The 18,833-nt window shown below is 36.9% G+C and overlaps 2 protein-coding genes across 4 annotated transcripts in view; one reads left to right on the top strand and one right to left on the bottom strand.

Annotated features, from left to right (window-relative positions):
• The window catches only part of ATP10D (ATPase phospholipid transporting 10D (putative)), a 105,292-nt gene extending 91,552 nt beyond the window's left edge, over positions 1-13,740 (top strand). For 2 of the 3 annotated variants that reach the window (XM_079153918.1, XM_079153919.1), the window contains exons 19-23: positions 2,502-2,702; positions 7,473-7,553; positions 8,758-8,862; positions 11,317-11,504; positions 13,249-13,740. In XM_079153918.1, the coding sequence (XP_079010044.1) occupies positions 2,502-2,702; positions 7,473-7,553; positions 8,758-8,862; positions 11,317-11,504; positions 13,249-13,579 (906 nt within the window). In that variant the 3' untranslated portion in view covers positions 13,580-13,740. The remainder of the gene's footprint in view (positions 1-2,501; positions 2,703-7,472; positions 7,554-8,757; positions 8,863-11,316; positions 11,505-13,248) is intronic. The other variant, XM_079153920.1, reaches the window with a different exon arrangement.
• Positions 13,741-14,676: 936 nt separating this feature from the next.
• Positions 14,677-18,833, bottom strand: part of CORIN (corin, serine peptidase) — a 337,588-nt gene continuing 333,431 nt past the window's right edge. The window contains 1 exon segment of the mRNA XM_079153921.1: positions 14,677-17,984. Within this exon segment, the coding sequence (XP_079010047.1) occupies positions 17,802-17,984 (183 nt within the window). The 3' untranslated portion in view covers positions 14,677-17,801.

Genomic DNA, 18,833 nt, shown 5'->3' with positions numbered 1-18,833 from the left:
GCTATCCCCAATTGATGTCTCCTGTGGTGTATTGGAGACAGATACAGGTAAAATTCTGATAGAATGCCCAACCTGGAGCGTGCAAGACTCACAGCTTTGGGAATTTTCTATCCAACTTGTATACTCTGTGCTTAGTAGTTACTTAATAGTAATGGAACTTTCTGTTGATTATGCTTAACTACCAACAGGGCAGAATTTGAATGGAGGTTCTGACTCCTATTCTTTAGCATCTCATTTAAACTTGTTTTCCTTTTTATAAAGTCATATTGCTTTAGGTTGATTCACTTAAATATCTTGTAAGTGGGCTGAATATATAAATATATCATGATTTTTAGGCCAATTTATTCAGTCTTTAAAGTCCATATGTAGCATGTTACTAGTAGACAAGTTTACATCACTCTATTGAAAATACCATCTTTAGGAAAAAATAATGGTTCATTTTTAGAATACCCCTTTATGTAATTGGTTAATTTAGATTTGCGCGCGCGCGCGTGTGTGTGTGTGAGAGAGAGAGAGAGAGAGAGAGAGAGAGAGAGAGAGAGAGAGGGAGAGAGAGAGAGGGAGAGAGAGAGAGAAAGAGAGGGAATTCTTTTTTCATGCAGCATGATGAAAGTTTTAGGAAGTTCTTTACTAAGTCACATTAACACATTTAGTCAAAGTTTAAGAAAGCTCAGATTCTTTACAAAAATATGTCAACATATAAAATCTCTGTTTCAGTTTATGATTCTAGGAAAAGTTGCGACTTATAATTTAAAATTTTGACTTAATGTTCCATGCTTTTTCAAAAGGAGTACCTTTCCCAAGATTTTATTTTTTTAAATACTTTGCTTTTTTATACTTTTTCCTGTTGTGATGCAAGCCATTCCTACTGCCTCACTTTTAACCTGAGATTAAACTCAAGGGTTAATAAACAGAAATAATAGAAAAAGAAACTACAGGTTCTTGGAGACAGAGAGCACTTTAGTCAGTGCAGTGCACCCCCAGGGAGTAAGGATCTCTGCTGACTCTGCCTTGAAACCCTTAGATACTCGTTTGTACTGATATCCTACAGACTTGATTTCTACTTCTTACTTACCTAACTAATCAGTGAATATTTTATAAGCTAGAGAGAAATGGATCAGGACCAGAAACCATTAAAGTAAGCTTATCTTTTTGAGATTGTGTTTCTTGGGTGTTGGACTTTGAGATATTGATGAAGACTATGGATTCATATCCCAGGGTAATATATCAAGCCACCGTATCCCTTATGTATGTGTTTTCAGGAGCTGAACATAGTACATGTCCATGACCCTAGAATTAAAGTCTATTTTAAGGATTGTGGCCCTTGATGTAAGGTGTTCTCGTGTATCTATGTTGCCAACGACATCTTAACATTTGTAAGACGCTTCTTCACCAGGCCTGAACACTTTCTAACTTGATCTTGATGTTAAGTCCTGGGGTGATATAATCCTCATTTTACACAAGAGGAAGCCAAAATTCAGAGAGGTTAGGAAAATGGCCTAAAGCTAATCATAGGATCCATGTGCCTGGCTTCCAGAGCACCCTATTAGTCAGGTTTGCCTGGGACTTTTCAGTTTTAGCATGAGGGTCTCATCACCAGGGAATCCTTCAGTCTCAAGCCTACTGGGATGGTTGGCCACTCTGCTGGCACCATCTCACTTCACCACTGAGAAATAAGTATGGAAGAGAAAGCAAGAAAATGAGCATTTGTGGAGTGCCTGCTCTGTGCCAGGCACTGGGCTGGGTTCTCTTCATCTAGAACGAAAATGTCTCAGTTGATCACTGACTCTGTCATTCGTTAGCTGGATGACTTTGGGAAAATTCCTTAGCCTCACTGTGCCTCAGAGTCTGTCTGTTTAATGCTGCTATAACAGAGTGCCAAAGATGGATGGCTTGTAAACAACAGAACGTGACTTCTCACAGTTTCTGGAGGCTGGAGATCTGAGATCAGGGGGCCAGCATGGTTGATTTCCGTAAGGGCCCCCTTCTCGGATGTAGACCTCCCATGGTGTCCTTGCACTTTAAAGGAGAGCAAGAACTCTCTGGGGTCCATTTTTTAAGGGCACTGATCCCATTCAAGGGGCTCCACCAGCATGAACTCCTTATTTCTCAAGGGTTCCACCTCCTGGTACCATCACTTTGGGGATTAAGATATGAATATGTAAAATAGGGACAAAATAATCCCCAAGTTGTTATGAAGATTAAATGAATTATTTGTAAAGCACCTGGGTCAGTGCCACCAACACGTACAAGTGGTGTATAAGTGTGGTATATGTGTGTGTGTGTGCGCGTGTGTGTGTTTGTCTTCCTTTTAACTTAATAACACATTTACCGAACAAGCAAACAACAACAACAACAAAAAACTGCATGGCAAGTTGTGACCTTCCATTTCTTCAGAGAAGCTAAGGTTATATACAGCTCAAAATAACAGCCTATCGAACGTGTGGTTACAGTATGCATTGCTGTTTCTAAGATCTGAATGTTCCTCTTTGTGTCCATAGGCCTATGTGAACCTCCTTTTCTGGTACCAGTTCTTTTGTGGGTTTTCAGGAACATCCATGACTGACTATTGGGTTTTGATCTTCTTCAACCTCCTTTTCACATCTGCTCCTCCTGTCATTTATGGTGTTTTGGAGAAGGATGTATCTGCAGAGACCCTCATGCAATTGCCTGAACTTTACCAGAGTGGTCAGAAATCAGAGGTAGGTGCCAAGGCAAAAAAGCTTAGACAGATGCACACCCATGGTCAACCCAGCCCATGCCAGTCAACCCAGCCCAAAAATGGCAGTCTTCTCGGAACTATTTAAAATGTCTGATTGTTTTAAAGGATCTCTACTCCAGGCAAGATATTAAGTTACTCATCTCCGATATGAACTCAGGTAAATCAATGAAAGGCCTTGGTACTCATGAGAAGAAATTCCATGTTTGCAACCTTCCAGCTAATAATGCTAATATTATTTAGCATTTATTAAACCCTACTATACAATTCATTCTGCTATTAAATATCCCAGGCCTCATTTATCTTCAAGAAAACCCTTTGAGACAGAATCTGGTATTTTTTCCATTCTTAAATAGGGAATCTGAACTTCAAAAGGGTTATTTTTCCAAAAGTCTGACAGCTAATCCCTTGCTTCTATAATTCCCTCATTGTCTCTTACATAGAGGATTATAATTGCCTATTAAGGGGAGGGGTCTGTCTAAAAAGTCTTTTCTTTCTACTTCTTCTTTTACAAACTTAATAGCAACCAACTTTAATATTGTACTTAAGAGCATTTATGCAATGCCAGGCACTATTCTAAATGCTTAACATGCGTAAATTTAATTCTCAAAATATCCATACAAGGTAGGTGCTATCATAATCTGTACTTTGCAGATGAGGAAAGTCAAGTACAAGGGATTGCCTTTGGTAACCTGTTCAAGTCACAGAGCTAGTGAGTGGCACAGTTGAACCCTGGTACCTAAGCCCACGCTGTCTATCTTTGTGCTAAGTAGCAGAAAGAACTCTGATGCTTCTGATACTCTCTTTAGACCTTTAGTTTCCCACCAATGGTCAGAAATTCAAAGTGCTGTCACAAGAATGTTAAGATTTCAGGGAGTGAGCTGAACCAGGAACTTTAGACACCCATAAGTGGACAAAGCCAAGTGGTCCATCTGGTCAGATGTTCCAGGGTTGAAAAGAGAATTCTGTTAGCCAGAGTTCTGACTAACATTTATAAGTAACCCCCCTAAAAAATGATATATGTATATGTAAAATACATATATATGTATAAATATTTATATAGTTATATAAAATACTTATAGGAATATAAATACATGTAAAATATTTTATATATACACATATATATACATATACATATATATAATTGTGTTATTAAGTTCTATAAATTGTGTTAAGTTATGTATGTATATACATATATATGTGTGTGTATATGTATATATATATGTATACCCCATTATACCCCATTATATCAGCTCAGATTACTTTAGTGGAAAAAGAAATGGATTGACTCACATAGCTGCAAAATCCAGGAGTAATGGTGACAGAACATTGTTATTCTTCAAGCAACTTTCCTGGCTCTGACTCTTGGCCTGGCTTGTCACATGCATTTTCCTTTGTTTATCACTGTGGTTAGAAAAATAGTTTCTCTTTGACCAGGTCTGGGATATCCACCATTCCCCAGGACAGAGATGGACTAAATGGTCAGGATTAAGAGGAAGAGTTTGCTGTAGAAGTACTGGACAGAACAAAGTGAGATGCATCATAGGAAGTGTGTGTGTTGGCTTTATTTGATGTTGACATGGATCAGCACATTTAGAAATAATGGGTTATATTTAACCTTATTTAGCCAGACCTCAAATTCTGGGTCTTTGGTATGTGACCAAAGTTAAGTTATTTAACTTGCCTATGTTTCTTTCAGTTTATTTACTATAAAAGACATGATATGAAGATTAAGGAAAAGAATACATGTAAAATTTCTAACCACATTAGGCTTTCAGTATTTTTACTTTATTCCCCAGAATTAACAGAAACTTGAGGAAATGTGAAATTTGTAAAATGATGCGTTTGTTTTCATCAGTCTAACTTTATTTTGACTTGAATGGCCTTTCATGGAAGGGAAAATCACCTACTATCTTTAGCTGCCTGGAAGTTACCCAGAGAAGTCACAGTCTTCAGGAAGAAGAAATGCTTCCTTTCAGATCCTTCCTTTAAGCTCATCCAACTCATTCAAATCAAGATACTACATACATTTCCCTGAAGGAGTCCAATATGACTTAAAGTTCAAGGCTAGGATACAGGATTGTGTAGTTGCTATCATTAACAGTTGTCCTGCACCCTAGGCCTAAGTTAAATTCAAAGTCAATTGGGGAAAGAAGAGAGGCTTTCAAAATTTCTGTAGCTAGTGTTTTAGAGGCCCATTTGTGCAGTCTGAAGATTATACTCTTGGGAAAATTGAGCTCATTGTTTCCTGCTATTGGACCTGTTATCATTTCTTTGTACACATTGTTCTACTGAGCTAGCCAATTTTATAAAACACGATAATAGCAGACAGATTCCCAGCATTTGGCTATTGACAAAAGGTAATTTCATTGACTTTCCTTCCAGAATTTGTCCTCTCTTTGAACTTGGCCTCCAAGCAAATTCGGCTTTATGCTTAGATCATTTCCTGTCTTTGGTGTCATGAAATGTACACTCCAGGGCTACAGAACCTCCTCAATGAGATGGGTCTGGAAGTCTACAGTCAGAGGATCCCCTTCCAAGAAGCTATCACCTCTTACCCATCTCTTATCACACACCCAGTCCTCTTTTCTGGCTTTGACTTCATGTTCAGATTTTCCATTTCTTTTTCCAGGAGATCCTGTGAGTGAATCCCTCCAACCTCTGATTTATCTTTTCCTTGTCTCTACTCTCTTTATTCCTATTATAAGTCCTCTCTTCATGTAATCATGGGGCATTTGTACTTTTTACCTTTTCAATCTCAGTTTTTTGAGCAGCCTCTCTTCCCACAAAAGTGTGAAGTCATAGTTAACTTATCCCCAGATCTTTCTCTCTTGTCCAGTGGCATCTTGGTTGTCCCTCTGTCTCTAACACACTCTTCCTCTATTGGACCATGTTGCTGCTGGTCTAGAAGCAATGGACATGTGAAGAAAGACAGAATATCCCATCATCTCCAGTAAGGAAATACTGAGAGATACTGGGAAAAATAGACTGGAAAATGAACCTTCAGTTCTTTGATTCTCTAGAGGACAAACAGATTTTTTTTAATAAATGCCAAATGTAGGGCTGGGGATATAGCTCAGTTGGTAGACTGCTTGTCTTGCAAGCACAAGGCCCTGGGTTCAATCCCCAGCACCGCAAAAATAAATAAATAAATAAATAAATAAATAAATAAATAAATAAATAAATAAATAAATAAACAAATAAATAAATAAATGCCAAATGTAGCGTTTTGAAGAATGGAAGAATACAAAAAGAATTTGTATTTTTATAAAGCTTTATTCTTTAGGAAGCAATAGACATTTTCAAGGCGGTTTCAGATTCTGTTTGTACTGAAAGAAAACAAAGTTAAGAAAAACATGTCAGGAAAAGAAACACTAGCTCAGGAATATGACACACACGTTTCCCATTTTTTTCCTTGGCACCCATCACTATCAAACACTCAACTCTTCCGTGCTGGGTCTGACTATAGCCTCAGAATCCATTTTCACAAACACTACCTTACAATAAGAATTGGCTCTTGTTTGAGAACCCATTTTCAATCATTTGACTAGTGTCTCTAATTTGATCTTTATTTTTACAAGCTTCAGTTAGGAAGCAGTTCAGCAAATGAGCTGTTATAGAATAGCTTATTAACCCAATAAATGTTTTTTTAGTACCTACTCTGTATCAAACACTGTTTTGATTACTTGAAATAGGAGTCATAGTCCTACTCTATAAAGTTTGCATTTGATTGAGAGAACCAGAATTTCATTAAGTAAGTAAGATGATCTCTGATAATGAAGAGCAACTGCTAAGGATGCCATAGTAGTATGGAATGAGTGGGCATGATGTTGAGACTGATGTTCTGTGCCTCTCTGGGGAGGTGATATTTACAATAGGCTGTAGATAATGAAGAAGTAGTCACGTGGAAGTTCCAGGACAAATAATTCCTGGCAGGGAGAACAGCACAGATGAATCCTCCAGGAAAGAATGGATCTGGCCCATGCTGTGGGATAATAATGTAAGAAGTGACCTTGGAAAGCTATTGTATGAACAGACTATGCAGGACCCTGTAGGTCATGGGAAGGAACTTAAGATTGTATTGTAAACATAGCAGGAAGCCACTGGAGTGACTGAAAGGAGTCAGTTTGATTAGTTAGGAATATAGCATGAACTAATTTGCAATTTTAGAAAGCCAACTGGTTGGTATGTGAGGATTGGATGAGGGTAGGAAAGAGAGCAAAGGAGGCATGTAGATAGCTTTCCAGGCATTTGGAGAGGAGCTGATGGTAAACTGGATTGAAGGGAGTGGTGAAGATAAAGATAAGTGAATGGATTTGGAGTTTTTAGAAGAGTACTTTCTAATCAATAGGAAATGAAAAATTAGGACTGCTTGTTCTGTCTCAGGTAAATTTAAGAACAATCCAAAAGGGGATGGGGATGTAGCTTAGTGGTAGAGCATGTATTAGCATGCTTGAGGCCCTGGTTTGGGCCCCTATCATCAAAAGGAAATTCATCCAGTGATGAAGTTAGATTTTAAATCAATTCAGTGAGTTTAATAAGATTATCTTTAAGAACTTTTTTTTTTAATTACATTCAACTGCCCTTATTTTTCTACCATTGTTGACAAGTTCTCCCGTTTCATGAGTGAGAGAATGAAGGAATAGAGTTTTCACCCAGAGAAGCAAAAGCAAGCACCGGCCTGTGTTGTTGCTTGACTTTGTTTGACCCTTGTCAATCTTACTCCCTCCCTAACATACTGTTTCTTTTCCAGGCGTACTTGCCCCTCACCTTCTGGATCACCTTGTTGGATGCATTTTATCAAAGCCTCGTCTGCTTCTTTGTGCCTTATTTTGTAAGTCTTTGATTAATGAATCACTGCTTCTTTGAACTTTAACTCTAATATTAGCCTGTAGACGTATAGATCGCTCATAAAATCAGGTTGATTGTTAATTGCCTATAACCACCCTCTAAAAAGTATGTTTGGTAATGAATTAAATTCCATACCTAGTTGAATTCTTTTGGTTCTCTTGTTTTCTTGTTGTTGTTAGTTTTTGTGATACCAGGGATGCTAGGCAAGTGCTGTGCCACTGAGTTACATCCCCAACTTCTTGGTTCTTGTTCACCCTGAACTGCTTAATACTATGTGTCAATTACTTGAATAAAATTGAATATCTGATCATCTAATTAGATTAGCAAAAATCAGAGAGGCAAAGTCAGAATATTGAAGTTTTATGAGTGTCAGGCTAATTCTACCACTATGACATCCAGAGTATGGAATTTAAGTTCCTATAAGTAGTCTCTCCAAAATGAAAAAACCCAATTTACAGATAAAGAATGGAAGAAATATTATTAAGCACGGAAACATAAAATTAATTTTAAAAATTCAGCCTAACACCAAAAACAAAGCAGCATAGATAAGCTGCCTGTCTGCATACACCTCTTCCCAGAGGAAAACACTTGCTCCATCAATGGATTGTGCTAACAGAGTATGGTATTATAGGTAAGAAAAATGGTTGTCTCTAAGGTAGCAATTCTAATTTATTACTCAAATCACTTGAATTAACCTAACTGAATATTCTGGCTATCCTACACTTCAAGAGCAACATAGACAAGGCAACCTGTGGTATATTCAGAAGAAGGTAAAGATGAGAGTGTGTCATTGAAGACTGGATAAGGACTTGAAGATATACAGGTGGGCAGGGAGATATTTGCCTAGGAGAGGTGTAGGCAACTCGTAATAGCTGCTTCAAAGATGTATTAAGTGGAACAAGTTTGATGTTTGTCTATACCTTAAAGAACTAGGAATAATAAGTAAGAGTTTCTAGGCAGATGAATTATGATTCAGAATACAAAGGAATTCCAACTGAAAAGTTTAAAACTTAGATGACCTGACTGGAAGAGGATCAGTCTCTCTTCTGGACATGTTCATTTATCCTAAAAGACAGTTACTAGGAAATTATAGAAAGGACTCAAGCCTGGGTTGAGCTGTCGTAGAGTGGTGGTGTTCACACTTTGGAGGCCTCTTTTGCTCACCTACTGCTGTCCTTTCCTTGTAGACCTACCAGGGCTCAGACATTGACATCTTTACATTTGGAAACCCCCTGAACACAGCGGCTTTGTTCATCATTCTCCTCCATCTGGTCATCGAAAGCAAGAGTTTGGTAAGTGATTTTCCTGTGCCTGAGGTCGACTGAAGAAGCCCTTTATGCTTAGGGATGTGTCTTCTATTAGCAGTGAACCTGCTAGACCCATCATGCCTAGAAGATATGTTCTCCTGAGAAGAGAATGACTTCATGGGAGAAGCGTGATTCACAGTGACTCTTGGTGATCATAGAGTACCTTTATGGCAAAGTTGATGTGTTGCTAAGGGAAGTGTAAAACACCTGCCTTGTCTTCTTGGTAATATCAGTGTTGGATGGTTCCTAGAGGTGTGAGTCAGGCTAAGAAAATAATTATCCTTCTATGGCTAACAATCTTCAAGACCAAACTGATATCTTTCAACTAAAATAAAAACAGATGGTGTGCCATAACCCTGGTACATCGACTCTAGTAAGCAGTGATTTTTTTGCCTTTATTGTAATATTAAAAAAAATTTTTTTTGCTCTTCCTTGGGCAAAACCCTTCGATGGCTTTCCATTGCACTTGGAACATACTCTGAAATCCCTGGATAGCCTGTAAGGCCTCATGCAATGATGTCCTTACTTCTGTCTCCAGTCTCATTGTTCACTTATTTGAGGACTAGAATCATATTATCTCTTTTTCAACTCAGCTACATTGAGGTTATTGTATCAGGGTCTTGGCACTTACTGTGTGTTTTAATGGAAATATTCTTAATTCCCCTTTGTATTCATGAATTTTACCCAATTTGAATGTTATTTTAGGTCACTTTAGGTCCCAGCAAAAGTACTATTTCCCTTAGAGCCCTTTCTTCGAAAAGCATCCATTCTCTGACTTTTTTCATACCTGCAGTAATTTACAATTATTCATTTAATTGTGATTATCTGACTCATGTTTATTTTCTGCATTAGACTATAATCTTTGTGAGGGCAATAGATTTATGCCTATTTTATTCACCACTATATACAAGTATCAGGGACAAAACTGGCACAGAATAGATGTTCAGAAAATATTCCAGTGGACAAATGAATGATGAATGACATTTGGGGGTGTTTTAGTCAGGTTTTTCACTGTTGTGGACTAAAAGATCTGACCAGAAAAACTTTAAAGAAGGAAAAGTTTATTTGAGGGCTCACACTTTCAGAGGTCTTAGTCCATAGAAGGCTGGCTCCATTCTTCAGGGCTCGAGATGAGGCTGAACATCATGGCGAAGAGTGTGGCAGAGGGAAGCAGCTTGAATCATCAGGAAGCAGAGAGAGACTCCACTCTCCAGATACAAATATATATACCCCAGAGCCACGCCCCAATGCCCACCTCCTCTAGTCACACCCAACCACTTCAGTTACCACTCAGTTAATCCCATCAGGGATTAATTCACTGATGGGGTTAAGACTCTCACAACCCAATCATTTCTCCTCTGAACCTCCTGCATTGTCTCACACGTGAGCTTTTGGGGGACACCTCACATCCAAACCATAGCAGAAGGTATATTTACCATCCTGGTAATGAATGGTTTTCAAACAGGAAATAGCTGAATGAGGTTATGGTTTAAAATGCACAATGTTATATTTATCCAATTACTTTTGGCAATTTTCCTGAAGTACAGCTGAATGTTTATTTGTGGCATCATTTGCTTTGTTTATACATAATCATCTCTAACCAAACCTTACAAGTCCAAAATGTAATAAAAGTTGATATATGTAAATATCAGATTAGGTAAAGGGAATTCTAGAACTGAAATACTTGATCTTGTTTTAATATCTACTTCATTTCCAAGCAATTGCAGAGGAACTTTTAGCTACTGCCTAAGGTCATGCCACAGGCTCTGACATTTATAGGGGGACTAACACTTGACATGTAGCAGCTAGGGTCCATTGATTATGAGCAACAACAAACTAATTGACCTGAGAAGACAGAAATATTCTTAAAACCACATAGAAGAACCATAGTCAAATAATACAAAGCAAAGCAAAACCCTGAGGAGCCAGAGTGACTCTGGAAAACCAGGGAACAAAAACTAGTGGACAGGCTTGTCAAGATGGTTAAGGCAGGAGAATCACAAGTTCAAAGCCAGTCTCAGCAAAAGTGAGGTGCTAATCAACCCAGTGAGACCCTGTCTGTAAATAAAAATACAAAATAGGACTGGGAATGTGACTCAGTGACTGAGTACCCCAGAGGTCAATTTCCAGTGCCCTCCTGAAAAAAATAAAAAAAGAAAAGAAAAATCCAGATGCTTTCTGGTGCATGGATGATACCAAATAAACTGTGAATACAATTATCTTTGGCACTTGATTTAGTTTTCACCAGTTTTAACAGTGATAGAAACTATTTGTGAACAATGTTCTTCTTGTGTCCCATCAGCATTTTGTTTTGTTTGCTGAAGTCTGTCGTGCCCTTCCCCCAGGGCTTCGATGTGCTGTTTCTTTAGTAATGCAAATTTTGCAGACTATGGCGCCTTGTTGGTCAGTGTTCATTTCCCCTGCCTTCTTGTCTTGCAGACTTGGATCCACCTGCTGGTGATCATTGGTAGCATCTTGTCCTATTTTCTCTTTGCCTTGGCTTTTGGAGCCATGTGTGTAACCTGCAACCCACCATCTAACCCCTACTGGATTATGCAGGAGCACCTGCTGGATCCAGTGTTCTACCTAGTTTGTATCCTCACAATCTGCATCGCTCTTCTGCCCAGGTATCATATTTGTTTTACCAATAAGAAGATATGTGGAATCATGGGTTTGAAATCCTTGAAACGACTAGTAAGAATGAGGGATAGACCACGCTGTTAAGTAGTGGGGAAGTCATTCTGTGTGCTACTTGAAGTATTGGTTTCAAGTGTTTTGCCAGAGAACAAAAGTAGCTTGGGCAAACAACGAGGAAGTTTATTTTTCTCTTACAGAAAAGTCTAATATGGTTGCCAGTCCATGAGGATTTTGCTTCATGAACTGATCCAAGAACCTAGATTCCTTCCTCTACCTTTTCTCCTCTTCTGTCTCCCAAATCTTTGTCTCGGTCTAACTTTTTTGTTTTTGTTTTTTTGTTTTTTGTTTTGTTTACTACTACAACAGAATACCACAGTCTGGGCAACTTGTAAACCAAACTGTATTGGCTCACAGTTCTGGAGACTCCGAGGTTCAACATCAAAGCACTAGTGGGCTTGGGGACTCTTGATTCCAAGATGGCACCTTGAATGCTATATCCTCCCATGACAGAAGGTGGAAGGGCAAATCCACTCATGAGGGTGGAGCCCTCAATGCATAACCACATCATATAGGTCCCACCACTTAACAGTGTTACATTGGCAATTAAATTTCAAAATGAGTTTTGGAGGAAACAAACATTCAAACCTTTGCAGAATTGATCTGTATAATTGAAGATGGCTCCTCATCAGCATATCAAAATCTTTGCCCACCCCTGCCCACAAGAAGAGGAAAGTGAAAGGCCAGCAGCGTTTTTCTGTTTTCTCTTTGGTGTTACCCAGTAGTTGTATATGGTATTGCTCATATCCACTGGCCAACATGTAGGTCTATAGACTCTGAGTGGCTAAAATCCAGAGGTTCTAAAAGGAAAAGTGGGAGATGTACTGAAGGGCAGGCAGCCGTCTCTACTTTTATTTATTTATTTATTTATTTATTTATTTATTTGGTACCAGGAATTGAACTCAGGGGTGCTTGACTACTAGCCACTGAGCCACATCCCCAGCCTGTTTTATATCTTGTTTTGAGATGGGATCTCACTAAGTTGCTCAGGGCCTCGCTAAGTTGCTGAGGCTGGCTTTGAATTTGTGATCCTCCTGCCTCTGCCTCCTGGAATTACAGGCATGCACCACTGCACCCCAGCCTGGATAACTTTTTTGCTTGTTCTAAGGGGATTAGGTATGTGTTTCATGGGTCCACACAATCATTTCAATAGCATACAGGAAAGATCTGTGAAGGGTTTCCTGCCTAATGGCATAAATCTCAATAACATACATCAGAGACTCACAGGATTTTTGAGAATATTTTGTCAGTATAGTCACGGCCAGCTTGCCCTAGAAGAAATGAATTTGTGATAATGTTTTACAGTTGCCCTAGAAAACTAATGCAAAAATCTAACATTTTTTCAGTACTTATTGTAGGCCAACACTTTGCCTGATTCTTCTCATTTAATCAAACATTAAACCTAAAAAAAAAAACTATTAATATCTCTACTTTCACAGACTTTATTTGCCAAGTGATTATATGACCATTAACTATTTTCTAAGTGCTTCACAAATATTAATTCATTTATTATCATTTTTCATCTCTATTTTATAGTTCACTTACCACCCCCTATACCTCAAGAGCGAAGTAGACACCAGACTCTCTTACTTTTTCTAATTGGTTAGTATTTTTTTTTTGTGGATACCACGATGCCTTTGAGGTGAAAATAACTCTGTGATGTTCTTGGCAACCTAGGTTTATATACCGAGTTCTTCAGGGATCCCTGTTTCCATCTCTAATTCTGAGAGCTAAGCACTTTGACAGACTAACTCCAGAGGAAAGGACAGAAGCTCTCAAGAAGTGGAGAAGAACTGGAAAGATGAATGAAGTGACATCGAAGTATGCTGATCAGTCAGCTGCCACATCAGGAAGAAGACCCACATCTGAGCCTTCTGTTACCTTTGCAATGAAGTCAGCAACTTCTTGTGCTGTTGAGCAAGGAAACATACGCATATGTGAAACTGCCGTAGATATAGGCTACTCTGAAACTGAGGCCTCAGAGATGACTGGACTCTCAAAACATTAAGAATTCCTCTTTGGAATTGCAAGTACTTTTTCGAGTTTGGAAGAGAGATTTTGAAGAGACACCTCTATGAAGCAAAGATTACTTGGATTTTTCTATAAAGGATATGAGCATTTTACTAGGCTTAGATTACAATAATGATACGATGACCATTATTATATTAGACTACAATAATGATACAATGACCATTATTGTATGTATATACATTTGTAAAAGAGAGACAGGATTTGCCCTAGACAGAGTTTAGGAAAGTCAAATACTTAATTAAGAATCAAATGCTTTTATGAAACTTTTTGGATTTTGTGAAAGTATTTTAATTGTCTTAGAAATGCAGAATTATCAAGGGAATTCATTTGTTGATATATTTATTTTACTGGGAAATCTCATATTCTTGGGAAATGCTTCAAATAAGCAGGTTCCAATCTGGAATATTTTTTTAATTAAGCAAAATACTTTTAGATTGATTATTTAAGACTAAGAGGTTTTCCATATTGAAAGAAAACTATTATAAATGGTTAATATGTAGATTAATTCCTACAAGGATTTTAAACAACCATGTATATAAAATACAGTAATAACCATACTGTTTCATATATAGTTAGTGAATATTAATAGCTTTTTATTTTCTATGGGAAGATGCCTTTGGTCTTCTGACTACAGATGATAAGCATACTTCTCTGCTCATTTCAGTGTTTTCCTGTTGTGGAGCCTTTACAGGGGATGGGTAGGAGAGATATAGCATTCCATTGGATACCAGGAATGTGTTCCTCTCTTAGCTTCCAGTCAAGAGAAGAGCTCTCAAGAGTTCTCCCTCTGTGCAGATGTTGTCAGTTGGAAACAGAAGCATGGTCAGGCAGGCAGAATCAGCTGAGCCTATTTGGCAATTTCTGAATTTTAAAAATGGCAACAACCTCATCAAAATGAGACAAAATATTTCAAAGCAATATTCCAGAGACCACTTGAGGATTTCTACTTTTTACAATACCCAACAACTTTTCTTGTTTTGTAGCCTGTAAAACATGAGATGTGGATTCAGACTCATTCAGATTATTTTCAAGGGATTTCCCTGAGTTTCTTAGAAGAACTTGTTTTTCAAAACATTTGAAGATAGGAATGTCTATAGTAAGTTTACTACTATGACAGATCATTTATGTTGACTTTAGTTGGGACCAAGAGACAAGTTTAAACCAAGTAAGGCCAGATGCTATTATTGTAAGATCATATATTCCTGTTGAAGTTCTTTTAAAATTCTATCTCTATTCATCAGAAAGTTGTCAGTTACCAATCATATAGAATTTCCTTCATGAAACTCCATGCTTATGTACAATGTCTACATCAAGTTCTTGTTAATGACTATTAACCTGTCATTCTCAGGGCTTACTCTACCTACTGCCTCTTATCCTGTCCTATATTTTTATAGCCTTCTGTTATTATTCTTCAGTTGTCTTTTTTATAGACTGTTGTCTAAAACTTGTAAAAACCCATAAAGCTAATGGAAGTTGCTTTCTGCTTAAGATTTTTAAAAATAAACTATTTATACAATGTGTACTGAAAAACTGTTATCACTCTTGTAAACACTCATTGAATCCAACTGTAATTGGTACCAGAACTTAGAAGGAAAATCCCAGAGCACCTTTTTGCCAGGAAATTGTTATCTTCAGCCAGCTGGCCCACGTTCCCTGAGGTCATCAGGTCCCAATAAATTAAAATGTAGGGGTATATCCACTTGTAACTCAAAGGTTAGACTGTAAAGATTAAAAGAATGAACTAAAAAGAACAGGATAAAGGTCAATTTTCAACATGTGAAATATCTATACGTATGTATAGAGAAAATTATTGAATGCTCATGTTATGGAGCTATGATCTTGTACCTGTAATTCCCAAATTCTGAAGACAGAAAACTGAAAGATTTTTCATAAATTAGATACAGACTCAATGTCCTGAGCAAATGTGAGGTTATTTTGTATACTTAATATAATTATTCAAATATTTTGTTAATCTATTTTATTACAGATTGCTAAATTATATTTTTAATACATAAAATTTGGAATTTTGAAACACATCTGACCACTAATCTGAAATTACTTTGGATCTATTTTTTAAAGGATCTTTTGAAGGATCTAAGTTTTAAAGGATAACATTTACAGGAAAGTAACTCCTTTTCACAGTTACCCACAATGATGTGATCCATTGTGTTTTGATATTCAGCATATTCCACCAAATTGGGGGGGGGTGTCAATCATTGTATTATTGTAATAAAATGCATTTGGAGATTTAATTGTATTATGAAATATTCATGAAAAGAATTGGATCAGGTTCCCAAAATGTACTCTAGATGTTAAACATCTGTGTGCTCTTCCCAGGGCTTATGTTCTCAGTGAACACTCAGTGAGTGATTTGAGACCATTAGAAACCTCAAATTTCAGACTAATGCAGGAGTCACTTGGGGTGGTCTAACGGGCAGGTACCTGTGAGAGTGAGATATCAGGTACATATTGGTTGATGGAAAACTGGGTGACAGTGTGCCATTGTAGAGGTAAAAACAATTTCCTGGGATTTGCTATCTATGTTTCATAGTCATCCAAAACAAAAAAAAGATAATACTGTTTTATTTGAATTCATAATTATTTAAAATAAGTACAATATGTAAATGTCACTGAATATAACAAGGTTAAAAGTTGTTATATCAAGTATATACCTCCAAACCATAATAAAACTGACGTGTTCTTGAACTTTCATACAATTGTGACCACAACTAGATTGGGGGACTTTTACACTCTCTAGGTTACATAACAAACTACAAGGCAGGAGATGAATAACATGAAAAGTAAGTGTCAAAAGTACTTCTTGAATTTCAAATGTGTTAACATGTAGAAAAGAGGACCAAAGTACACATATAAAATTGTAGGTAGTCTCTATTAGGAATGTTGAGGCGGTCCAAGTGCTGGTGGAGGTTAGTTGCAAATCCTACTTGTTTGAAAAGGCATTTGGATGTTGCAAAATGGATGACTAATTAAATTAGGTATATGTGAATATTTCTGTTTTGAAGCTTTTTTAATGAAGAAAAATAGTTTTAAACACTAATTCCTTTGAAATATTGATTTGCGTAACATGGCCTAGTGCTTAAAAGCATCTTTAAAATTATGTTTTAATTATCAATGAGAAGAAATGGCAACACCAGCTGTTAGACATCATTGGGGAAAATTACAAAATGCTTTATTGCGTGCAACATTTTTCTGTGCTTTGAAACATATTTCTATGACTTTACTCTGGTATGAATGAATACAGGAAAACTAAATTTTCATATTTAATTTTGGGGGGTACAATTTAATTTTTTATTTAAAACATTGCATATCTCTAATGTACAGCAGGTTCTCCTCTGGTAAAATTTAATCTCCATGTTATTTTCACATCAGCAAAAACAAATATTTCCCATGAATATTGACCCAGTTGTTGAAATCTCAATAGCCAACTGACATACACTGGAGAAGCCCCAGTGATGGAGAAAAGTTTTATGAAGACTTTTCTATAAAATTTATAAACAACTTAAATCCAGGAGGGACAAAACTATATTGTCAAGTTTAATCTTGCTGTCTTGAGGATTTTGCATCCAAAGTCTTACAATGTCAGTAACTGGTCTTTTCAACTCTACCTTTCATAAGTTTTGAGAATTACGAAAACTTTAGAAGAGAAATAGTAAATAATTTAAGCAAGTAAATGATCTTCATTTTTAATAAATCAAACGCCAGTCTCCAATGTTAGTATTGAAATTTTCCCCTAAACTACTGTGCTTGAGAAATAAAAACTGGAGGAGAAAACTTAGCCTAGATCTCTATGTCCATTTTGTAACAGACTAAAACAGAACTTTCTGTAAGGTGTTACCCTAAGGCCTGCATTATTTTAAATTGCTACAGAGTTGACAATTTCATGTTTCAGTCAAGACTAAGACTGGCAAAAGAACAAAACCTGCTTTGCTTTGGCTTTTTTTTTTTTTTTTCTTTTTTTTTTTAAAGCTTTTCATCAAATTTGAAATTAGAGAACAATAAAATTGAAAAAAAGCTGAATAAAATTGGTCTTAAAACAAATATGAAAATCTGCAGTGCATGTTGAGCCTTTCCTGTCTGTGAAAAGCACCTCTGTATATCTTCCTGCAGAAAACTCCTCACAGTCAAGAAGGCCATTCTCTTTCAGTGTTGCTGGCAAAAGTCTCTGATCATCATTGGAATTACTTTAGGAGGAAGGTCTGGATATATATTTGTTTTTCAATCCATTCAACAAAGTAGGAAACATTGCTATACACGCCAGGCCCCAGGACTTTAGAAAAGCAGACTGAGCCCCACGAGGTTAAACCAAATAATGTCCACTGTCCTCCAGACTGCTCACAAACAAGAGGCCCACCACTGTCACCCTATAATGAAGAGAAAAGGAATTTAGTCACTGGGATTCCAAGAGTCCTAATGGCATGTATGTCATCACAAGGGTACAATAAAGCCAAACCCACCCAGCTTAACCAACTTCTTGGAAAATTTTAAAACAAAACTTTCATTGTCAGTCTGTGGAAGGAGAGTGCTTTTCACTGTGTGAATGCAACTTTCAAATGGACTTTATTAATTCTGATCTTTAAAAGAATGGGATTAGCTTGGGAAGAGATTTCATTCTTGCCCTGAAATCAGAAGACACTTTTTAGTCATTTACTGCACTTACCAAAATATGTCATAAATTATACATAAAGTATGTATAATTTTATATATCAGAACTGATGATCTCTTAATTGATCTCATTCTATAACACTGATTTATCATCTAACTATAAAAAGTACCCCAAATGGTGCAAAGGTTTATTTTCGTCCATACAATAGGTACTACATAAACATTCTAAAATACCTGTATTTTCATGATTCCCCAAATATAGTTAACCATAAAGTACCATGGCATTACAAATATTAATATTCACTACATCTCAAAAGATCAGAGTTGGTAAGAGAGATGTGTCCTGCACTGCCTCAAAAGAGAGGAGTAGATGCTATTAAAAAAATAAAGAAGAAAGTAAATTTATTGGGAAAAGTTTGAAATACTACTTTTCCTGTGAGACTTTCAAACTTTAAATGTGCCTGTGGTCTTCTTATTTGGTAGTATCAGAGAATGCTAGAGAAAAAAATTGTTTATCAATGCTCTTCTAAATAAACATTTTTCATGTATTAGCTCATTTTATCTTCACCAAATAACTAAGAATTGATACCTATTGCTATGATGTCCAT

The sequence above is a fragment of the Sciurus vulgaris genome (assembly GCF_902686455.1).
Source record: "Sciurus vulgaris genome assembly, chromosome: 9".
In the NCBI taxonomy this organism is placed as follows: domain Eukaryota; kingdom Metazoa; phylum Chordata; class Mammalia; order Rodentia; family Sciuridae; genus Sciurus; species Sciurus vulgaris.
This window is presented reverse-complemented; position numbering and strand designations above follow the sequence as displayed.